General features: G+C 42.0%; 1 protein-coding gene across 1 annotated transcript; it reads right to left on the minus strand.

Moving 5' to 3' along the window:
• Positions 1–2,762: 2,762 nt before the first annotated feature.
• Positions 2,763–4,753, minus strand: CH25H (cholesterol 25-hydroxylase). Its single transcript, XM_077254453.1, has one exon. The coding sequence runs from the start codon at positions 4,751–4,753 to the stop codon at positions 3,941–3,943; it is 813 nt and encodes a 270-aa protein (XP_077110568.1). The 3' UTR covers positions 2,763–3,940.
• Between the last annotated feature and the right edge of the window lie 17,381 nt (positions 4,754–22,134).

Here is a 22,134-nt window from a genome sequence, read left to right on the forward strand (position 1 = left end):
TTAATGAGGAAAATTAACTTTTTTTGAATTTACCAAATGGCTGCAATGAAACAAAGAGTGAAAATTTATAGGGGTCTAAATACTTTCCGTACCCACTGTATATTTTCCGTACCCACTGTATATTTTCCTCTGAAGTCCAGCGACATTTCAGAGGAAGTATATTTTGAAGATCCAGGTTGACCATAGGAAGAGGAGACACTCGGCTAGCAGTACCCCAGTTGGAAAAACCCATCTATGTCTAAGGAGGACACCTGTCAATCAATTGGAACCGCGGCACTGCTTTTCAAACCATATTTTCTCTGGAGTGTTTCAGAGAAAAGTACTCTTGGCTGCAATCATTTAGCCAGGCTCTGATTCATGCTGTTCCTGGTATGGACAGCACGAATCAGCTGACAGATTCCCTTCAAAGGGATTTTCCACCTCTGGGGAAATGTTTCTTTACTTATATTAACATTTTGTTACATCTTTTTTTTAAGAAAAAAATTGCACATTTTAGCTTTCATGGATTCTTTGTTTCCTTGCACATTCAACTTCGATGTGACTTCTGTTGAAAAATCAGTTGAGAGGAACTCAGAAAAAGACAGATAATAGTCAAAGTCTTTCCAGTCTGAAAGAACTCAGTGACAGAATCTCAGTTAACTCATCTGCAGCTCCAAGAAACAGTGCAACACAGAGGCTATGTAAAGCAGTTCTTTAGTCCCAGAAACACGCATTTAAGTTTTAAAAAAAGTCCCTAACTTTGGACAACCCTTAGGGCACAGTCAGACAGCTGCATAAATCTGATTGAGATTGGACTGCAATGCTCCTGACCTGAGCTGCATAAAGCTGTAACGCTCAGGTCGGGAAAGCCGCGACCAGTCCGAGCAATGCGGTCCAATCCTTGTCCAATACGGCCGTCTGACTGCATCCTCATACAAGCCTGCTGGGCCTGCTTGTTTATACCCTCTTGCCAGTGTCGGACTAGGTTGCTAAGGGCCCACCAGTATTATTGACTTTGGGGGGGCACTGTTCACCTGCATGCAAATGTTACACTACCCTCGTTCACAATTTTACCTATATCTCTATATAATAATAAACTAGGTAGTTTGGATAATGAATGATGAGGTGCTGCTTTTTTCTGTACAGAGTGAATCAAGTGAATAAAGCCAAGTACTGCCCATACAGTGGGGTAGGAGGCCCAGATCTGCGCTGGGGCCCACCGGGTGATTGCTCTGTTACCCTATGGACCAGTCCGAGCGTGCCTTTTGCTATGTGTTATGCCCCAACCACTTTTTTTCAGACTACAGGTCAGGGGTGGTTTAAAAAAAAGCAAAAGTTCACAAAATTCTTGTCAAATTATGTGTAATGCAAAAATGCAAACTTTTCTATACCGGAAAGGAGTAGAGTACATTATTTATAACAGCAACATCATTTTAATTGGGTTAAGTTCACACTGCGTCTGTGCACTTGGCCTAAAATATACATTGGGAACGTCAACCTCCCATATCCTGCTATTTACCAGCGTTCCCTTAGCCTACACTGTCCAGTATGCATTTCCAACTGTTTGTGTAATTGTATAGGATACTGCAGACGGCACTTTCTGACCTCATGGGTCCCTATGGTCTACAGTAGCCTGGGCATCCACACCGACTGTGGCCATTATTCAGTGTATATACCTTAGATATACAGTGTGCGCCCTACAGTGGCCAGACACAGTCTGTTTCTACTCTTTGTTGGCTGAACCAATCAATTTTGATCGGATCTGTACAAAATCTATTGTGCATGGCATGAGCAGCCCCCGCTCATCAGAGGAAACAACTTTCAGACAGGTTGAACTGCAGTGCATCTGTAATTATTTTTCCCGGAGCAGTAATAGTGCTGTTTGCCACACACTAAACTTCCTTCTCACATGGAGTTCTTTCGTGTCATGTGCATGCCATATGTCTCACAGTTTACACAATGGCAGCACTTTCCCCACTGTACAGATTGCATCACTTAGTGAGTTATCTAGGACTATATTATTTCTTTAACTATGCGCCAAATAACTAACAGGCAGGTAGTTGGCACCAAAACAGAGCAGTCACTGACCGCTCCTCCCAGCGATTCAGCTGCTCCATTACATTACAGCAGCTCTTCTCCTTCCAAGCTGCTCTGTCAATGCATCGTTAGGCAGCAGGGAGCCGACTGTCAATCAGCATTACATGGGAAGTGACGACCCGTCAACAGAGCAGAGCGCAAGAGAAGCCACTCTGTCAACATGACGCCACTGAATCGCTGACAGGAGTGGTCTGTGACCGCTCTATGCCGGCAGAGATCAGGGACGGGCAAACAAGCAGGTAGTTAGTAACAACCTGCCTGCTATTTCTTAGGCCCATAGTAAAAAAAATATATATACATAGTCCTGGATAACCCCTATAATCAGTCCCAGTTCCTATTGCTGCTCAGGATCTAATATTATCATTTATCATTATAGCCAATTTCATAGAAAACCTTGTTTTGAAATGTGAGATGAAGTAGGGAACACAAAGAAAATTTAATCAACGAGGAACATACCAGGTGCAAGAGGTTTTCCCAGTTTCAATGCTCTTAATCACTGAGCCATTATTTCCATGCCAACATAATAGAAAAAGTGTTTTCTACTGGTCACTTGTATGTAACATATGCATATTATTTCTACTAATAAATTCATGTTTTATAGATATCATGTAAATCCTCAAACTTTCACTCGTAAGAACATCCAGCCATACAGTAAAAATAATGAAATCCAATTTCATCTGTTTAAAAAAAGGTCTGATTTTTAATAATACTTTTTCATTAATGAAAAAACAAATATATATATATAACATTTATACATTGTAACAAACACACAATTAATAATTTACAACACTTCACCAGTACAAAAATATATAACACGTGTCTCTATTATTATGGGGGGAGCACAGCCAGCTGTGCTTAGTGCAAAGTTGATTTTTCAAATTAATTCTGCACATTTTCCATTTCAAGAAAATAATTCAGTCAGCAAAACATTATTCTTAAAATCATGTATTTCCCTTTTTATCCAAGCACATTTTATCACTTTCTTACTACTTTCCTGATTTCTTCTCTTAACATTTACCAGATCCTTCGACACATCCCTTTCAGTATATCCTGATGTAGCAGAGAAGAGTTTGCTATCTGACACAATTGCCATGCGGCGTCACCATGTGTGAACTGTCACAGTGCAAAAACAAAAGTAATGGCAATTTCAGCTCTGCTACATCTATACTTACAACGCTGTCTCTCCAATGACACATACACAGTCTACTGACACCTCCTCTGCCATCTATAACCACATTCTTCAGCCCATCCTTCACTTACAATAACTTATTTTATGATCATAGTCAACCGAGGGTTTTTTACACTTAGTTTCATAACTTTATGATTTTATATCACAATGACTAAAAATGGCATAACTTTCTGAAACAGAATCCTTTTGCATGTTTATAATAAATAACGTATCCGTATAAAAAGTATTAAAAGTCGTAGGACGCAATTAATTTCACATTAATGTAATGTGCAGGACTATAAATAAATTAATAGTTAATACGATCATTTAGTAATATCTAATATTTCCTTCCCTATGGCTGCAGTTCTTTACAGTATAGATGCATAGTCATTGTAAAGGTGATCTGCATCCTATGGTCTAAGGTGCATCAATGTTAAGACACAAAGTCCAGCTGAAATATCATACACCAACCATGCAGAAGTGATGGACAAGGCTCAGTTATTCGTTGCCAGGTACAGTTTTCAAATATTTAGCCTTGATGGACCTGGAGAAGGTTGGTGGCACAAGCTACTATTTTGGTACCATGTTCTGATGAGTCAATCTTGAAGTCCCAGATGCAGAACTTCTTGCACCAGCTCCTTGGTCCTGAAGTGCAAATCAAGGTCTAGTTCATTTCTGAATGCAGTTTCCTGGGCTTTAAGGTTTCTTAGCAGTCTTTTGTGCTAGTGTATTGAACAGCTTGTCCCAGTGCGTGAAGTAAGGTGCATAATTCGACACAAATTTTTCATGATGGAGGTCATGATGACTTGGTCCACCACATATCCCGAATGGTATTAACCTGTGAGTTGACCATGGCAAGTCATAACCACAATGATCTTCCACAGACAGGTAGATATGGATGATGAAGATGGCCATTTCAGTCATTGGATGGCATCCCAGTAGGATGGGACTGACGTTGGCAAAGAATCCAAGAGACAGCATCTCCCAGGCACTGGAATATTGGGTGGCCAGCACAAAGGTGGCCGTGTACTTGTGATGCATCTTGTGAAATGTCTTGTACAGCCAGGGAACCTTGTGATGCAGCAGGTGCCAAGCAAAATATTGGAAGTCAAACAGGAGCAGGCAGGCAATGATGTCCAGTAGAAATCGAGGCAGTTGTGGGGCCACAGGTGGCAAATTAACTGGTCTCCAGTACCAGTAGGCAACAGTCAGTGGAAATATAAAGACCAAGTGACTGTAAACGGTGTGTGCCAGGCAGTGGAGCACCATAGCCAGGGTAGGTCTGGACTTTGGCTGCACTTGGTATTTCTTCAAAGCAGGTATTTGGTAGCACAGAGCGTCCAGTGCCAGGTAAGGCAGACAGAAGAACAAGTAGACTGTAAATGAGAAGATAACTGGATAGAAGGGGGACCTGACCAGTTCTTCTTTAGATGTGACAAAGTCCCATATTGGCTGCAGTAGGACTGAGCCATCTTTCCAGGCAAATGTTACTTGCACGCTACTGTTCATTCTGAATATTCTGCTCTTACATGTGTGCTGCCTGACAATATATACTCCCTCCACTTCCTGCCGCCTTTCAGCCTCGCCTCACTTCAGGGAAATCCCAATTTGCTTTCCATTTCAAAAGGAATTCAGTGACGTCTCAAAAGCAAACTTTTTTTTTTTATTCATGCAGCTGGAAATCTGACAGTGAGAATTTACTACCCTCATTATCTTTAATACACGTGCCAGTATAGCTTGTATTCTCTGGCTTGAAAAAAAAGTCAGGGTTTAATAAGAAAACAAAATATTCTTCTACTGCAGATCATTTTGCACTTGTGGAACTACTGATCCCATCTTGCTTTTCAAGTCAACTGTGACAGTCTAAATGTAAAATACTATACAAGTAATTTTTCCTAAAAACACATTTCTCCAGGTCTCTGTTGTACTCACTGCAGATTGAAGATAACGTTATCTTGGTAAATTCTGCTCTATGAAAACCACTATTATTAGGGTCAGCAGAAAAAAAACAGTATGTACATGCAATGCAATGATAGCCCCCATTCCTGTCGCTATGCCCATGTGTCACAGCAATTGCATCATCTGTGACATACATCACCCATAGATGCAATAATGTACACCGATCCCAGAATATGTATTATTTTACTGGATACCTCTGTAAGGACTAGGGCAGTCTGCTGTACTCATACAGTGTATACCGTACAAGTCAAAAGGTCACATCATGCCCTCCATATGGTTAATAGGAGGCAATAAGTGGATAAAACATAGGTGTCTTATATGGCAAGTGGACACTGCTGAGTAAGGATGAGGTTACAGTGGGTACGTAAAGTATTCAGACCCTTTTACATTTTTCACTCTGTTTCATTGCAGCCATTTGGTAAATTCAAAAAAGTTAATTTTTTTTTTCAAATAAATGTACACTCTGCACCCCATCTTGACTGAAAAAAACAGAAATGTAGAAATTTTTTCAAATGTATTAAAAAAAGAGGAACTGAAATATTACATGGTCATATAAGTAGTCAGATCCTAGGCTCAGTATCGAGTAGAAGCACCTTTTGAGCTAGTACAGCCATGAGTCTTCTTGGGAATGATGCAACAAGTTTTTCACACCTGGATTTGGGAATCCTCTGCCATTCTTCCTTGCAGATCCTCTCCAGTTCCTTCAGGCTGGATGGTGAACGTTGGTGGACAGCCATTTTCAGGTCTCTTCAGAGATGCTCAATTGGGTTTAGGTCAGGGTTCTGGCTGGGCCAGTCAAGAATGGTCACAGAGTTGTTCTGAAGCCACTCCTTTGTTATTTTAGCTGGGTGCTTAGGGTAATTGTCTTGTTGGAAGGTGAACTTTTACCAAGCCTGAGGTCCAGAGCACTCTGGAAGAGGTTTTCATCCAGGATATCTCTGTACTTGACCGCATTCATGTTTCCTTCAATGACAACCAGTTGTCTTATCCCTGCAGCTGAAAAACACCCCCATAGCATGATGCTGCCATCACCATGTTCCACTGTTGGGATTGTATTGGTCAGGTGATGAGCAGTGCCTGGTTTTCTCCACATATACAGTGTAGAAGTATCACCAAAAAGGTCTATCTTCGTCTCATCAGACCAGAGAATCTTATTTCTCATAGTCTGGGAGTCCTTCATGTGTTTTTTAGCAAACTCTATGCGGGTTTTCATATGTCTTGCACTGAGGAGAGGCTTCCGTCGGGCCACTCTGCCATAAAGGTCCGACTGGTGGAGGGCTGCAGTGATAGTTGACTTTATGGAACTCTCTCCCATCTCCCTACTGCATCTCTGGAGCTCAGCCACAGTGATCTTGGGGTTCTTCTTTACCTCTCTCACCAAGGCTCTTCTCCCACGATTACTCAGTTTGGCTGGACGGACAGATCTAGGAATACTTCTGGTGGTCACAAACTTCTTCCATTTAAGGATTTACGGAGGCCACTGTGCTCTTACGAACCTTGAGTACTGAAGAAATTCTTTTGTAACCCTGGCCAGATCTGTGCCTTGCCACAATTCTGTCTCTGAGCTCCTTGGCCAGTTGCTTTGACGTCATGATTCTCATTTGGTCTGACATGCACTGTGAGCTGTGAAGTCTTATATAGACAGGTGTGTGCTTTTACAAATCAAGTCCTATCAGTTTAATTAAACACAGCTGGACTCCAAAGAAGGAGTAGAACCATCTCAAGGAGGATCACAAGGAAATGGACAGCATGTGACTTAAATATGAGTGTCTGGGCAAAGGGTCTGAATACTTATGACCATGTGATATTTCAGTTTTTCTTTTTTAATACATTTGCAAAAATTTCGATATTTCTGTATTTTTCAGTCAAGATGGGGTGCAGAGTGTGCATTAATGAGAAAATGGCTGCAATGAAACAAAGAGTGAAAAATTTAAAGGGGTCTGAGTACTTTCCGTACCCACTGTATATTGTGGATGGGAGTACATTACACTTAACGTTAAGGCCGATGTTATTGTGGTTGACACTGGGGGTGGCTGTACATGTGTGAATCATGAATAAATAAGGTTATAATGAATCCCATAATTAAATTGTTAAGAATATCCATATATTGGAGTTCTTTCATCCCGGTGACTTTCAATATCTTGGAAGTTTATAATATTAAGTAGGAGGTCATCTATACATACATATGTGGATAGATAGATGTTCATTTTTTAGGATGGAAACATAGTAAAACAAAAAGAAAGTTAAACCTGTTTGATATTTTTTTCTATTCCTTTTTAGGGCTCAATCAGGCGTACGTTTTGCTTGTATGAGTGCTACCCTTGTTTTTCAACGATAGCACCTGTAGCTATAATAGTCTGCGAGGGTCCAATTTTCAAGGATTGTTTGATAGGTGAAGCTGGAGAAACTGTTTTTTCCATCCAATAAAAAGTAAGAAATTCTGAGGAAACCCTGATGGTAAAAATTGACACACTGACTAATCTCTGTTTACACTCTGGTAAAAAACTGATGAAACTCGAACTGGTTTTCCATGAAAGAAAAATCATTGTTCTCTAAAGCCTAAAAGTGCACAAGAGTGTATTAAAACTCATCAGAATTTCATCCACATACAACGGGCAATTTTCATCACAATTTTCATCTATATGGCATTCATTTTTATACATGAGCAATTATTAAAATTTACAAGACCAATTACAGTTTCCTACATTAAAGAACTGCAATGTATCCATAAACTTCCTTATGCAGCAAATCTTGACACGGTGCCAGAAAAAGTAAGAGTGTCATTATAAAACCCTTTGCAAAAAAAGTCTGTCCATCCTCTGCCCTAAATAAGCCTCCAACAATATATGGCCTTTACACTGTCTACCCTTATTAACTGCAGTATAATCGGCATAACATCCACCCTTATGAGCTACCCTTAACTTACCCTTAAGAACCATGTCCTATACCATAGCTGTTCCCTCTCTTCTCTTTCCCCTTACACTCTCTATTTCTCTACACTCTCCCCTGCCATGCTAACCCCTCTCCATACTTTGCCATAATTTCATGTTGCCTTCTCTCCATGTCTATACTATGCCACCTTTTCACACTTGTCTCATGTTGCCAACCATGCTGGCCTCTCCAAATGTGCCCCCTCCTCACACTGCCCCTCCACAGAGTATGATTGTCACCACAGCTCCCCATACAGTATGTAGTCCACCTATGTCCCTATACAGCATAGTGTCCACCACAGCCTTCCATATACAGTATGTGCACTACAGTCCCCTACATGCACCTTGATGGCCCCCACAGCTCACCCCTCATACTTTATGGTCACCACAACTCCTCATACACAGTATGAAGCTCACCACAATAAAAAAAAATAAATTTGAAAATATTGATAATTCATTTGTGAAATAAACCTCCAGGTGTGTTGTTCCATGTCTAATCAAAAATGTGTGGCATTTTATATATGCTATTCATGGATTTTTTTTATTAGAGTATTTGAAATTTATCTCTGTGTTTGTTTCCCATAGAGAAAATCAGTGATATGGCTTTGAAACGAAAATAAAAATATTTCACAATGGAATCATCAAAGTCAGTGAATAATACTTATTTCTTGGATTGGGGCTGGGTTTGAGCATTCCCAGTGGACATAACTGAATTCTGCAGCGTGAAGTAAATTTGGACTATACATTTATAAGGCACCCACATCTCCCCATAGAGTATGATATCCCTCACAGCCCCTTATACACAGCATGTTCACCATAGCCCCCCCATACAGTATGATAGCCCCTACAAACCCCTATGTACAGAATAATGTCGCTCACAGCCCCATATTCAGTATGATGGACCACTGCCCTCCATTCAGTATGATGCCCCACAATCCCCATACAGTATAATGTCCCCATACCATATGATGTACCTCACATACCCTCATACAGTATAATGTCCCTCACAGCCCCATATTCAGTATGATGGACCACAGCCCTCCATTCAGTATGATGCCCCACAATCCCCATACAGTATAATGTCCCCCATACCATATGATGTACCTCACATACCCTCATACAGTATACTGTCTACCACAGCCCGTCATATAGTATGATGCCCCCTAAGCCCTGTATACAAAACATAATGGCTTACACGGCATCATAGACACAACATTGTCACAACAGGCCCCCAGTAAGAAATCCGATCCATAGAACAGAGACTCCTTCTCAAAATGTATCAAATCGAGTATTCTTTATTGCATAATCATATACAGAACATTAAAAACAGTTCTAAAGCTAAAACATGGGGAAGTTTCACAAATCAGAGTAAAATGACCCCGGTGACAATATACAGAAGTAATATGCTAGTGTTAGTTACATAATATATCTCAACACCACAGAGTCCATTCTAGAATCCCTGAGGACTCTATTGAAGGTTTATAGTGGACATTCCACCAAGTCTGAGTAGGAAAAGTATCTAGAATAGCACAATATTCAAATGTCTGACAGTGTTATTCAAGGAAAATCACCTATTGAGTTTATCAAACTCATATTATTCATACACTCAGCCTTATATATATAGATCTCAGTCCTAAGATAATACAATATCTCAGACAAACAGGATATAACAATGAGTGCTGTGAAGAATACTAAAAATTAGATGTCACATGTCAGATATCTTATCTATAGTAGCATATGGTATCTGCAGGTGTTTTTTCTTGAATAACAATGTTAGCCATTTGTATATTGTGCTATTCTTTGAGTAGATATTTTTCCTACTCAGACGTGATGAGCATCTAGCACTTTATTTCAATGATAAGATATTACGACTTAGACCCATATGCAGTGTCCACTATGAACCTTCAATAGACTCCTCCGGGATTCTAGATTGGATTCTGTGTTGAGATACATTATTTGACTAACACTAGCATTTTACTTCTGTATATTGTCACCGGGTTCTTTTTACTCTGTTTCTGAAACTACCCCACATGTTATCTTTATAATAGTGTTTTTAATGTTTTGTATATGATTATGCAATAAAGAATGTTTGATTTAATAATTTTGAGGAGTCTCCCTGTTCTACTTATTGGATTTCTATATGGTATATATTGACTTTTAGGCATATGAGAAGACCAAATATGCCATTATAAAGTATGATAGCAACCGGAACCCACTATATGCAGAATAATGTCCTCCACAGCCCCATATACAATTTGATGGATCCACAGTCCTTCATTGAGAATGGTACCGCCACAGCCTCCCATACAGTATGGTGGCCCCCAGTACAGTATGTTCACCACAGTCCCCATCACAATATCACATCCACCACAACCTAACCATACATTATGGTTGCTTCCACAGCCCAACCATACATTATGATGTCCACAGTCCCCCATTCAGTATGATGTCCACCACAGCCCCCATAGAGTATAATAGTCCCACTATTCGACTCCCAAGGCAAATAATGTAAGAGAAATTAAAAAAAAGGTTATACTCACCTAATTCAGACTGCTTTTTCCCACAGACTCCATCTCCTTTTCCATCATGTGTAACAGTGGGCACAGGTGGCACAATGCAGTGACTTCAAGAGACCCAACATCCCCTTAATGGCGTTGGCCTCTCACAGCTTCACACTACTTCCACCCTCTGGACTACTGGAGTAACTGGAAGAGCAGAAACATGATAGAGCCCCTCTGTCCCTGTGCTAGGGGTGATCACATCTTCAAGAAGCAAATAGAACTGAGTACAAGGAGAGGATGCCAGCCAGGACATGGGCAGAGGAATCAGTGACTCACTGACACTGCTCACCTGTGTGCCTGTGCCCCAGATGTCACTGCGCTGAGTACCAGCAGCTAGAGGAAGGTGAGGTTGTGCCCTCCTTTCCCTTCTAGGACCCTAAATATAGATCCAAATAAATTTCACTACAGATAGTAGATATATAATAATTGTACCACCAAATTTAGATATGCGAAAGGAAATAGTAGTTGCTATTCTTAGAACCCGTCTTTGCTGTACAACTGCACATAACGTGATACTTCCCTGACAATCAAAGTGGAAATAATTTATTTTTCACTATCACTAAAAAGTATCACTAAGCTGAGAATAGAAATGAGGACAGATTGTGTGGTAAAGCGAGCGACTGAGCATGTGTGTCCATTAACACACCTCAATAGGTGGACATGCACATCGATATACACTTTGACCACTAGGTGGCTCCACACTATGTAGAAAAATGTAAGCACTTTTTAACCCCTTAAGGACCAGGGGTATTTCTGTTTTTGCATTGCCTTTATTTGCTCCCCTTCTTCCCAGAGCAATAACTTTTTTATTTTTCTGTCAATATGGCCATGTGAGGGCTTGCTTTTTGTGGGACAAGTTGTACTTTTGAACAACATCATTGGTTTTGCCATATAGTGGACTGGAAATCCGGAGAAAAAAAAAAAGTGCGGTGAGTTTTTATTTTTTTTTACAATGTTCACTAATTGCTAAAACTGACCTACCATTATGATTTTCCAGGTCATTACGATTTTGTAGATACCAAACATGTATAGGATTTTTTTTATTTAAGTGGTGAAAAAAAATCCAAAGTTTGCAAAAAAAAAAAAAAAAAGTTGTAATTTTCCAAGACCTGTAGCATCTCTACTTTTTGTGATCTGGGGCTGGGTGAGGGCTTATTTTTTGTGCGCCGAGCTGACGTTTTTATTGATACCATTTTGGTGTAGATATGACCTTTTAATCATTCGTTATTGCATTTTAATACAATGTTGTGGCAACCAAAAAAAAACATAATTCTGGCGGTTTGATTTTTTTTCTCACTTTACGCTGTTTAGCGATCGGATTAATTATTTTTAAATATTGATAGATTGAGCAATTCTGAACTCGGTGATACCAAATATGTGTAGTTTTTATTTTGTTTTATTTTAAATGGGGCGAATGGGGGGGTGATGTGAACTTTTATATATATATATACAGTATATATATTTTTTATATTTTTAAAAACTATATTTTTCACTTAACACTAGCTTCAATAGTCTCCATGGGAGACTGGAATCTGTGATCATCTGATCGCTTGTGCTACAAGTAGCAGAAATGCTCACTTGCCATGAGGTCCAACCGCTGGGCAGCGCTCATAGCAATCCTGCTATGACAACCCCAAGATGTCATGCCAACACATCGGCGACCCGCAGTCATGTGACATAGTGCTGCATACAGCATAATGGCTCCATGTAGTGCTCAATACAGTATAATGGCCCCACATAATGCTCCATACAGTATAATGGCCCCACATAGTGCTCCATACAGTATAATGGCCCCACATAGTGCTCTATACAGTATACTGATCCCACATAAAAAACCTCACCTCTTCCCATTCTCTCGCTGCTCCAGAGATGCTCTGCACATCTCAGTACAGCCGAAGCGTTGTGAAGATGGCATTGTGCACCCTGTGCTGAGAGGTCAGAGGTAGAGGGGAAGTGATGGGAGAGGAAGCATCAGCTGATGTTCCTTCCTCCATTATTACTTTAAACTGGGTCAATAAACAACAAACAAACTGAGCTCAGATAATTAATCCTTCATTAGCTTAGATAAGTGGTGTGAAAGTTTTATTGTTCACCTGATCTGAACCCTATAGAGAACCTGTGGTCCCTCATAAAATGTGAGATCTACAGGGAGGGAAAACAGTACACCTCTCGGAACAGTGTCTGGGAGGCTGTGGTGGCTGCTGCACGCAATGTTGATCGTGAGCAGGTCAAGCAACTGACAGAATCTATGGATGGAAGGCTGTTGAGTGTCATCATAAAGAAAGGTGGCTATATCGGTCACTAATTTTTTGGGGGTTTGTTTTTGCAAGTCAGAAATGTTTATTTCTAAATTTTGTGCAGTTATATTGGTTTCATGAAAAAAGAAGGGGTTTAGTTCCAGCTCCTTAAAATAAACCATTTATTAGTGCCAATATTAGTTATATTGGTTTACCTGGTGAAAATAAACAAGTGAGATGGGAATATATTTAGTTTTTATTAAGTTGCCTAATAATTCTGCACAGTAATAGTTACCTGCACAAACAGATATCCTCCTAAGATAGCCAAATCTAAAAAAAAAACACTCCAACTTCCAAAAATATTAAGCTTTGATATATATGAGTCTTTTGGGTTGATTAAGAACATAGCTGTTGATCAATAATAAAAATAATCCTCTAAAATACAACTTGCCTAATAATTCTGCACACAGTGTATATGAGTGTGCGCATCATCTTGTAGTGCTTTTTTCTCCCTTCTTCTATTTCTACATATACCTGTGACCTTATCTACTGATACTTACCTGCAGGCAACCTCTGATCCTCAAAGGTGTCCTTCTTTAGGGTACCGTCACACAGTGCAATTTTGATCGCTACGACGGTACGATTCGTGACGTTCTAGCGATATCGTTACGATATCGCAGTGTCTGACACGCAGCAGCGATCAGGGATCCTGCTGAGAATCGTACGTCGTAGCAGATCGTTTGGAACTTTCTTTCGTCGCTTGATCACCCGCTGTCATCGCTGGATCGTTGTGTGTGACAGCGATCCAGCGATGCGTTCGCTGGTGACCAGGGTAAACATCGGGTAACTAAGCGCAGGGCCGCACTTAGTAACCCGATGTTTACCGTGGTTACCAGCGTAAAAGTAAAAAAAAAAAAACCGTACATGCTCACCATCTGATGTCCGTCCGGTCCCTTGCCGTCCGCTTCCCGCTCTGACTGTCTGCCGGCCGGAAAGTGAGAGCAGATCACAGCGGTGACGTCACCGCTGCACTCTGCTCTCACTGTACGGCCGGATCTGTCAGAGCAGGAAGCGGACGGCAAGGGACCGGACGGACATCAGATGGTGAGCATGTACGGTTTTTTTTTTTTTACTTTTACGCTGGTAACCACGGTAAACATCGGGTTACTAAGCGCGGCCCTGCGCTTAGTAACCCGATGTTTACCCTGGTTACCCGGGGACTTCGGCATCGCTCCAGCGCCGTGATTGCAACGTGTGACCGCAGTCTACAACGCTGGAGCGATAATCATACGATCGCTGCGACGTCACGGGTCGTGCCGTCGTAGCGATCAAAATTGCACTGTGTGACGGTACCCTTACTCCTCTCTTTATCTCCTCTTCACACAATCCCATACAAGATTTCTCCCGCACATCCCCCCTACCCTGGAACTCTCTACACCAACATATCAGGCTCTCAGCATAGTGGAAACATTCAAAAGGAACCTGAAGACCCACCTCTTCCGACAAGCCTGCAACCTGCAGTAACCCTTGCTCCACCGCACCTCTTCATCACCAGCTCTACCTTCACATACTGTGTCCTCACCAATCCCTTATAGACTGTGAGCCCTCGTGGGCAGAGTCCTTTCTCCTCTTGTACCAGTCGGTGACTTGTTTTGTTCAAGATTATTGTACTTGTTTGTTTATTATGTATTATTATTTTTATTATTATTATTTATTATTATAGCGCCATTTATTCCATGGCGCTTTACATGTGAGGAGGGGTGTACATAATATGTATATCCCTTTTCCAATGTAAAGCACTAAGGAATAAATGGCACTATAATAATAAATAATAGTAATGTACCTATGATGGTGACCTACAGCCCACTACTAGAAGGGCTCAGAAAAACTGTCAAAAAACATCACCACATCCTACACAAAGATGATCGGCTAAGAGTAAATATTCAAAGACCCTCCCTTGATATGCTACAGACAACCTCCAAATTGAAGAAATATTGTGATCAGAAGCTCAATGCCCTCTGATACACCAAGAGGAACCGATCCTCGCAATGTGAAGAGCTGCCAAACATGAACTCGTAAGGACAACAGCCTGGATACACATCCGCAATGCACAGAACAATTAAGATTCCTGGGACATTCACATGTTCCAATTCCAATGTGGTGTAGTTATTTGTCAAAATGAGGGTCTTTATGTTGGAAAACTCAGATCAAGAATGACATCACATCGGCCACAGGATTAGGCTGGTTTCACACTTGCGTTTTTATCTGCATGCGTTTTTAAAAAAACGCATGTGTGAAAAAACGCATGTAAACGCGGTAAAAAGCATGCGTTTTTTAGACGCATGCGTTTTTATAGAAAAACACAAAACAAGAAAAAAACAAAAAACCCTAACCCTAACCCTACCCCTAACCCTACCCCTAACCCTACCCCTAACCCTAACCCTACCCCTAACCCTAACCTGAAATGCGTGGCACTGAAATACGTTTATATACGTATATACGTATATACGTATATAAGTGCCACGATATTTCAGTGGCCACGTATATAAGTGCCACGTATTTAAGTGCCACGTATATAAGTGCCACGTATTTCACGTAAATGCCACGATATTTCAGTGCCACGTATTTCAGTGCCACGCATTTAAGTGCCACGTATTTACGTGCCACGATATTTCAGTGCCACGTATAACCACGTAGTTATAGTATTTACAGTACGTGGCACTTAAATACGTGGCACTGAAATACGTGGCACTGAAATATCGTGGCACTGAAAGACGTGGCACTTAAATACGTGGCACTGAAATACGTGGCACTTAAATATGTGGCACTGAAATACGTGGCACTGAAATACGTGGCACTTAAATACGTGGCATTGAAATATGTGATACGTGGCACTTAAATACGTGGCACTTAAATACGTGGCACTGAAATACGTGATACGTGGCACTTAAATACGTGGCACTATGACTGTCAGAAAATGTTCATTAAACGTTTAGGGGTGAGGTTAGGGGTAGAGTTAGGGTTAGGGTTTGGATCCCTTTATCACCTTGATGGTGGTGGGTGGTTTTTCAGTGTTTTCTGTTTTTTTCTATAAAAACGCATGCGTTTTTAACGCAAACGCATGTGCTTAAAAACGCATGCGTTTACATAGACAGCAATGCATTTTTTTGCCGCAAAAAAACGCATGCGTTTTTTCGCGGCAAAAAAACCGCGCAAGAAAATGCTACAGGTTGCATTTTTTAAAATGAACGCATGCAGAAAAAAACGCATGCGTTTTCAATGTTAAATATAGGAGGAAAAAACGCATGCGTTTTTTGTTCAAAAAACGCTGCAGACAAAAACGCAAGTGTGAAACCTACAGATTAAAAAAAAATCAACCTGTGGCCAAACATTTCTGTGGTCCTGAACACAACATAAACAAAATGAAAGTTGTAATATTAAAAGGCAACTTCAAATCACAAAAACACCAAAGTGTCTGTGAACAAAAATTGATGGCAGTCTCTGATACCCTTCACACAGGAATAAATCTGTCATCAGGATTTATAACTTACTAAAATCTGAGGAATCTGCTCCAGAGACAGGGAGGACATGAGGCCTGGGCCAATAAAACTTTCACATCACTTATCTAAGTTAATGAAGGACTCAGGCCATGTGCACACGTTCAGGATTGTTAGCGTTTTTTTCGCGTTTTTTTCGCTATAAAAACGTGATAAAAACGCGAAAAAAACGCTAACATATGCCTCCTATTATTTACAAGGTATTCCGCATTTTTTGTGCAAATGTTGCGATTTTTTCCGCGAAAAAATCGCATAGCGGAAAAAAAAGCAACATGTTCATTAAAAATGCGGAATTGCGGGGATTCCGCACACCTAGGGGTCCATTGATCTGCTTACTTCCCGCACGGGGCTGTGCCCACGATGCGGGAAGTAAGCAGATTATGTGCGGTTGGTACCCAGGGTGGAGGAGAGGAAACTCTCCTCCACGCACTGGGCACCATATAATTGGTAAAAAAATAAGAAATAAAATAAAAAACAGTCCTATACTCACCCTCGATGTCCGGCGCTGTGTTCCCGCCTCTGTGCTGCACGCTGGCTGGTTCCTGTAGCTGGTGTGCGCTGAAGGACCTCGCCGAATGACGTCACTGTCCTGCGATTGGTCGTGAGCGGTCATGTGACCGCTCACGTGACCGGACCGTGACGTCACGGAAGGTCCTGTGCGCACACGCCAGCTAGAGAAAGAGGAACGGACGCCGCTGAGGAGATGTCTGGGTGAGTATAAGCATTTTTTTATTTTTTTTATTATTTTTAACATTCTATCTTTTACTATAGATGCTGCATAAGCTGCATCTATAGTAACAAGTTGGTCACACTTGTCAAACAGTATGTTTGACAAGTGTGACCAACCTGTCAGTCAGTTTTCCAAGCGATGCTACAGATCGCTTGGAAAACTTTAGCATTCTGCAAGCTAATTACGCTTGCAGAATGCTAAAAAAACGTGAAAAAAACGGAAAAAAAACGCAAAAAAAAAAATGCGGATTTCTTGCAGAAAATTTCAGGTTTTCTTCAGGAATTTTCTGCAAGAAATCCGCAACGTGTGCACATACCCTCACTCTCTGAGCTCAGTTTGTTTGTTTATTTTTTTAAATATCCATTAATTATGTCCTGTCTCTGCTCCTTCTGTGTGTGTTTGTGTTTCTTCAGATAGTTTGTTATACTGTGAATGATGAAGAGACCTTAGTAGTCTGGAAAGCTTGCTTTGTTACGTCACTTATTTTATTTTTGTTACCAATTAAAAAGCACCATAACTGCACGATAACCATTTTATTTCTCCAACTGAGAACAATCAATTTTTTTCACATATCACAGTCTGCAATACAAATCTTTGTTCTGCCTCACTACACTATTCTTATGTAGCATAATGGCCGGTGCCCCTGCATGGTTTCCACTTCTCCCTCCATGCAGGTGCGGCGCCCCGGGGTCCTGGTCTTCACAGTGGTATCGCTTTCCTCTCGAGGAAAGTGATGCTACGTTTGGAGGCAAAGAAGGATAACTGCATCCAGGTATCACAAACATGCAACACATCTCATACTCCAGGGCACCAGGGGGTGCTTCTGCTCCGATTTATTAGGTCACTTCCCACATATACATATAACTGGGAGTCTGTAGGGAAAGTTAGTGAGTTCCAGACCAGAGTCTGAGGAGGACAGAGGGTCAACGGAGCTGTGCATACCCTCAGAGCTGCAGCTCCCAAAAAGAGACATTGAAAAGCAGAATTGTATTGCAGCGAGCGTCAAGGAATCGAAGCAAAGGAGAGGATACCAGAAGGGGACCAGCCCCGCTCAGGCTGTCTGCCTTCTGAGGCGCAAAATCCCGGTAGCCAGAACACCGAGGGAGTAAGGACGTCTATGCCTTATTTCAGAGACCATGTTAATGGAAAAACAGCCGGACACATAAAGCTTGAAGGTTTATGCAAAAAATATTATTTTATTTGTGCGTACAGTCATCACCAGGTGCTCAATAGCGTATGAAGGATTTGACGGACAATAAGTTTAGGTTTACATTTGGACCAAGGGTGGTCTTTGTCAAAACCTCTCTTTAAATAAAGGTGAAGGGTGTGCCAAGGAGAAAAAGTCCGGTCAGGGCTGTGTCTGTTGAAGTACAGGAACGCTATGTCCGTCTCACCAATGAGGCCTTAGTGGATCTGTAGGACACTTGGCAGAACCAGAGGACTCAGAACTTTATGGGATTGGCCCACACCACACCTGAGACGCAGCAGTACCTGAGGAGCCTGAGGCATGATAGAGTCCCTATAAAAAGGCTCAAGCTGCCCGCCATGCAGGTACCTGTCTCAGGACATGGGGAAAGAGGACTCTGCAGAGAGCTTCAGGCAGCAGGGGACTTCATATACAGAAAGCGCTAGTTGGAAAGGCTCACGGCCCTCGACTGGAACAAGAGAATCCTCCATTGCCTCCGAGCCGGCCGGGCCATACCACCACCCGTGCCTGACACCCTGGCCTGTGGCCTGCCAACTACAGTAAACCAGGTAAAGACTTACAACTTGTGTCCTTTACTCATTTACTGGCATACGTCATCACCACCATACTCCTTAGGACCCCTGGGGACCCCGCTTCACCTGTGGGAAGTGTACCATCAGTGCTGCAATAACATCCCCAGAGGACCCCTTTAATGCAGCGTCGGTCCCACTATTGATCTAACACCACAGGTGGCGTCACGACAGACTTATAAACACTTTTCCCTTAAAAGACCGTTCCCTTTAATCGGACGCCCAGGGCCACAGACCGGCTCGCAGCCACCGTGACTTCCCCTTTAAGACCGGACCCGGTACTGAGTACCCTGCTGCCTTGGTTGGGGCGCTCCAGAGGTGTCATGCAGAAAAGGTTTAGAAGAAGGGAATGAGAAGACTGTACTTTCTTCGGAAGCTCCAGGTCATTCAATGTGTGCAGTAAAATGCTGGAAATGTTCTACCAGTCCGTTGTGGCAAGCGCCATCTATTTTGCTATCATATGCTGGGGCAGTATTGTGCGAGTATCTGACGCTAATAAGCTCAACAAACTTATCAAGAAGGCAAGCGCGGCTGTTGGCCTCCATCTGGACTCTTTTGAGGAGGTAGTGGAAGATAGGATTCAGAAAAAGTGTAGGGCTATAATGATCAATAATACACACCCACTATATGAGCTGTTCTTGAGGCAGAAGAGCATATTCAGCAGCCATCTAATCCTAAGGTGTACGGCCGGAGTCACGCTACAGTGAGATACGACCGACTCTCGCAGGTTAAAACCAAGCTCTGGCACCGGCACTCCGGAGCGGAGTGTGCGGCTCCATGTATTGCTATGCGGCCGCACGCTCTGCTCCGGAGTGCCGGTGCCAGAGCTGGGTTTTAACCTGCGAGACTCGGCCGTATCTGGCTGTGTGTGATCCTGGCCTCAGAAGGAGATATTCTGGAAATCGTTTGTACCTACTTCTATGGGGATGTACAGGGGCGTAACTACCGTGGTGGCAGCGGTCGCCACCGGACCCGGCGGGTCAGGGGCCCGGCAGGTCAGAGCAGTGGTGTATCCGGGGTGGAGCCACATATTCATTACTGTAATGAGCGGTAATGGTGACTGCTCAGTACAGGAAGAAGCAGCAGTGCCGGGGAAGCAGGGACTGCACCGCACCAGGAGCAGGTGAGTATAACCAGGAGGGGAGTGCTGCGTGATAGTCACCTTTCCTCGTTCCAGCCGCCGCTCCGTCTTCTGCAGTGACGCTGAGGTCAGAGGGCGCGATGACGTAGTTAGTGCGTGCCCTCTGCCTGACCGTCAGTGCAGAGGAGGCGGAAAATGGAGCGTCGAATGGAACGATTATGTGATTTTTTTTTATCGCAGCAACAGCAAATGGGGCAAGTGTCTGTATGGGGCCATAATGTTTGTGCAGCATTATATGGGGGCCATAATGTTTGTGCAGCACTATATGGGGGCCATAATGTTTGTGCAGCACTATATGGGGGCCATAACGTTTGTGCAGCACTATATGGGGGCCATAATGTTTGTGCAGCTCTATATGGGGGCCATAACATTTGTGCAGCACTATATGGGGCCATAAGGTTTGTGCAGCACTATATGGGGCCATAAGGTTTGTGCAGCACTATAATGGGGCAAGTGTCTGTATGAGGTCACATTATACAACTTTGCAATAAAGCTATAGTGTGCAAAATGAATAGGAAAAATATGAATTTGGGAGGAAAATATTTTGGCGGGGGGGGGGGGGGGCATTTGAAAGTTCACACCGGGGCCCATAACTTTGTAGTTACGCCACTGGGGATGTACAATAATTTCCTAAAGGTGGTAGACAACAATGACTGATTGCTGGTGTACTAATGTCGATTAACAGTGATTTATATACCTGAACCACCCATATTTATTTGTTATGTAATGTTGGTATACCTGTGCAAGATTTGTGTCCTAATATTTGATGTACTGCTGTTTGTATTGCTGCTGTAATAAAATAATTTCCACTGGGATCAATAAAGTGTATCGTATTGTATTGTATCGTATTGAGAACATCAGAGAGTACAATACAATTCTGACAGATGTATAAGATGTATATAATTGAGCTCAGCGGCTCTGCTCAAGTTAATTGCATGCACGGCTTTATGCTGCTGACCTCACTGATTGGCTGCAGCCCTATTGATGTGATGTCAGCACTGCAGACAATAACAGACACCAGGAGCATCGGGAGAGACCCATCGCTGGACCCCGAGACGGTGAGTAAATAACAGGCAGATTATTAAAACAAACTGCAGCACAGGGGACGTGAGTTTTCCAAAACAGGAAAACCCCCTTAAATATGGAAGCCTAAAGAACAGCAAGAGCAGAAGCACTATACTACACGCCCAACTGTCTCCACGCAAGTCCCTAAAGACAGTGAACACAGTGACTGAAACCTCTAAGGATATGGCATCAGGGACAATTCATTACAGTGCCACGTCAGGGAGCTAGCAGGTGGCTGCACTGTATCACCTACCACAGTTTGCATCAAATAATAAGCAGCAAACAGTAAAATAGCAACATTAATAGTAATTAGTCAATGCTAATAAATATATGCAATATGGAGTAACTATAGACGATCACAATAGATGGTGAGAAAGGAGTTTCACTTCTGTAGCATAACTCATTCCTAAATCCAATGCATTGTAACTTGTCCAAACATCAGTCTGAATCAATTTGCATTGTATATCATTGTGTATTTTATTTCTGCTCATTAATGCTAAACTGATTGCACTGCTTTATAAGGTTGCCATCTAGTGGATACTTAGTTGAATGCCATGCTATCACAAAGAATAAAATTCAACGGGATTTTCCTGGAATAAAAAAAAATAGCTAAAGGAAATGCCATTTTATGTAAAGTCCTAAACATGTTTACCGTAGTTAGCAAATCATGTTTGTTTTCCCTAGAAAGATTATCACTCCCAGTCTCTTCATGCAGAAGCACCCTAATAGTGAAGGAGAACCTCAGCAGATGACAGCGATGTTGCTGAAAATAATCTCTATACAAAGAGCAACATTGATATTACCGCCATATGGTCAGTGGTAAATGCCAGCACTACAGAACATATAAGAGATCAAAGTACAGTTACAGATGGTGACTTACCACTGATGTTCTTTCTGATGGAATTGTTCTATTTTTGTGTGTATGTATGTATGC

The sequence above is a fragment of the Ranitomeya variabilis genome, chromosome 4, assembly GCF_051348905.1.
Source record: "Ranitomeya variabilis isolate aRanVar5 chromosome 4, aRanVar5.hap1, whole genome shotgun sequence".
Taxonomy (NCBI): domain Eukaryota; kingdom Metazoa; phylum Chordata; class Amphibia; order Anura; family Dendrobatidae; genus Ranitomeya; species Ranitomeya variabilis.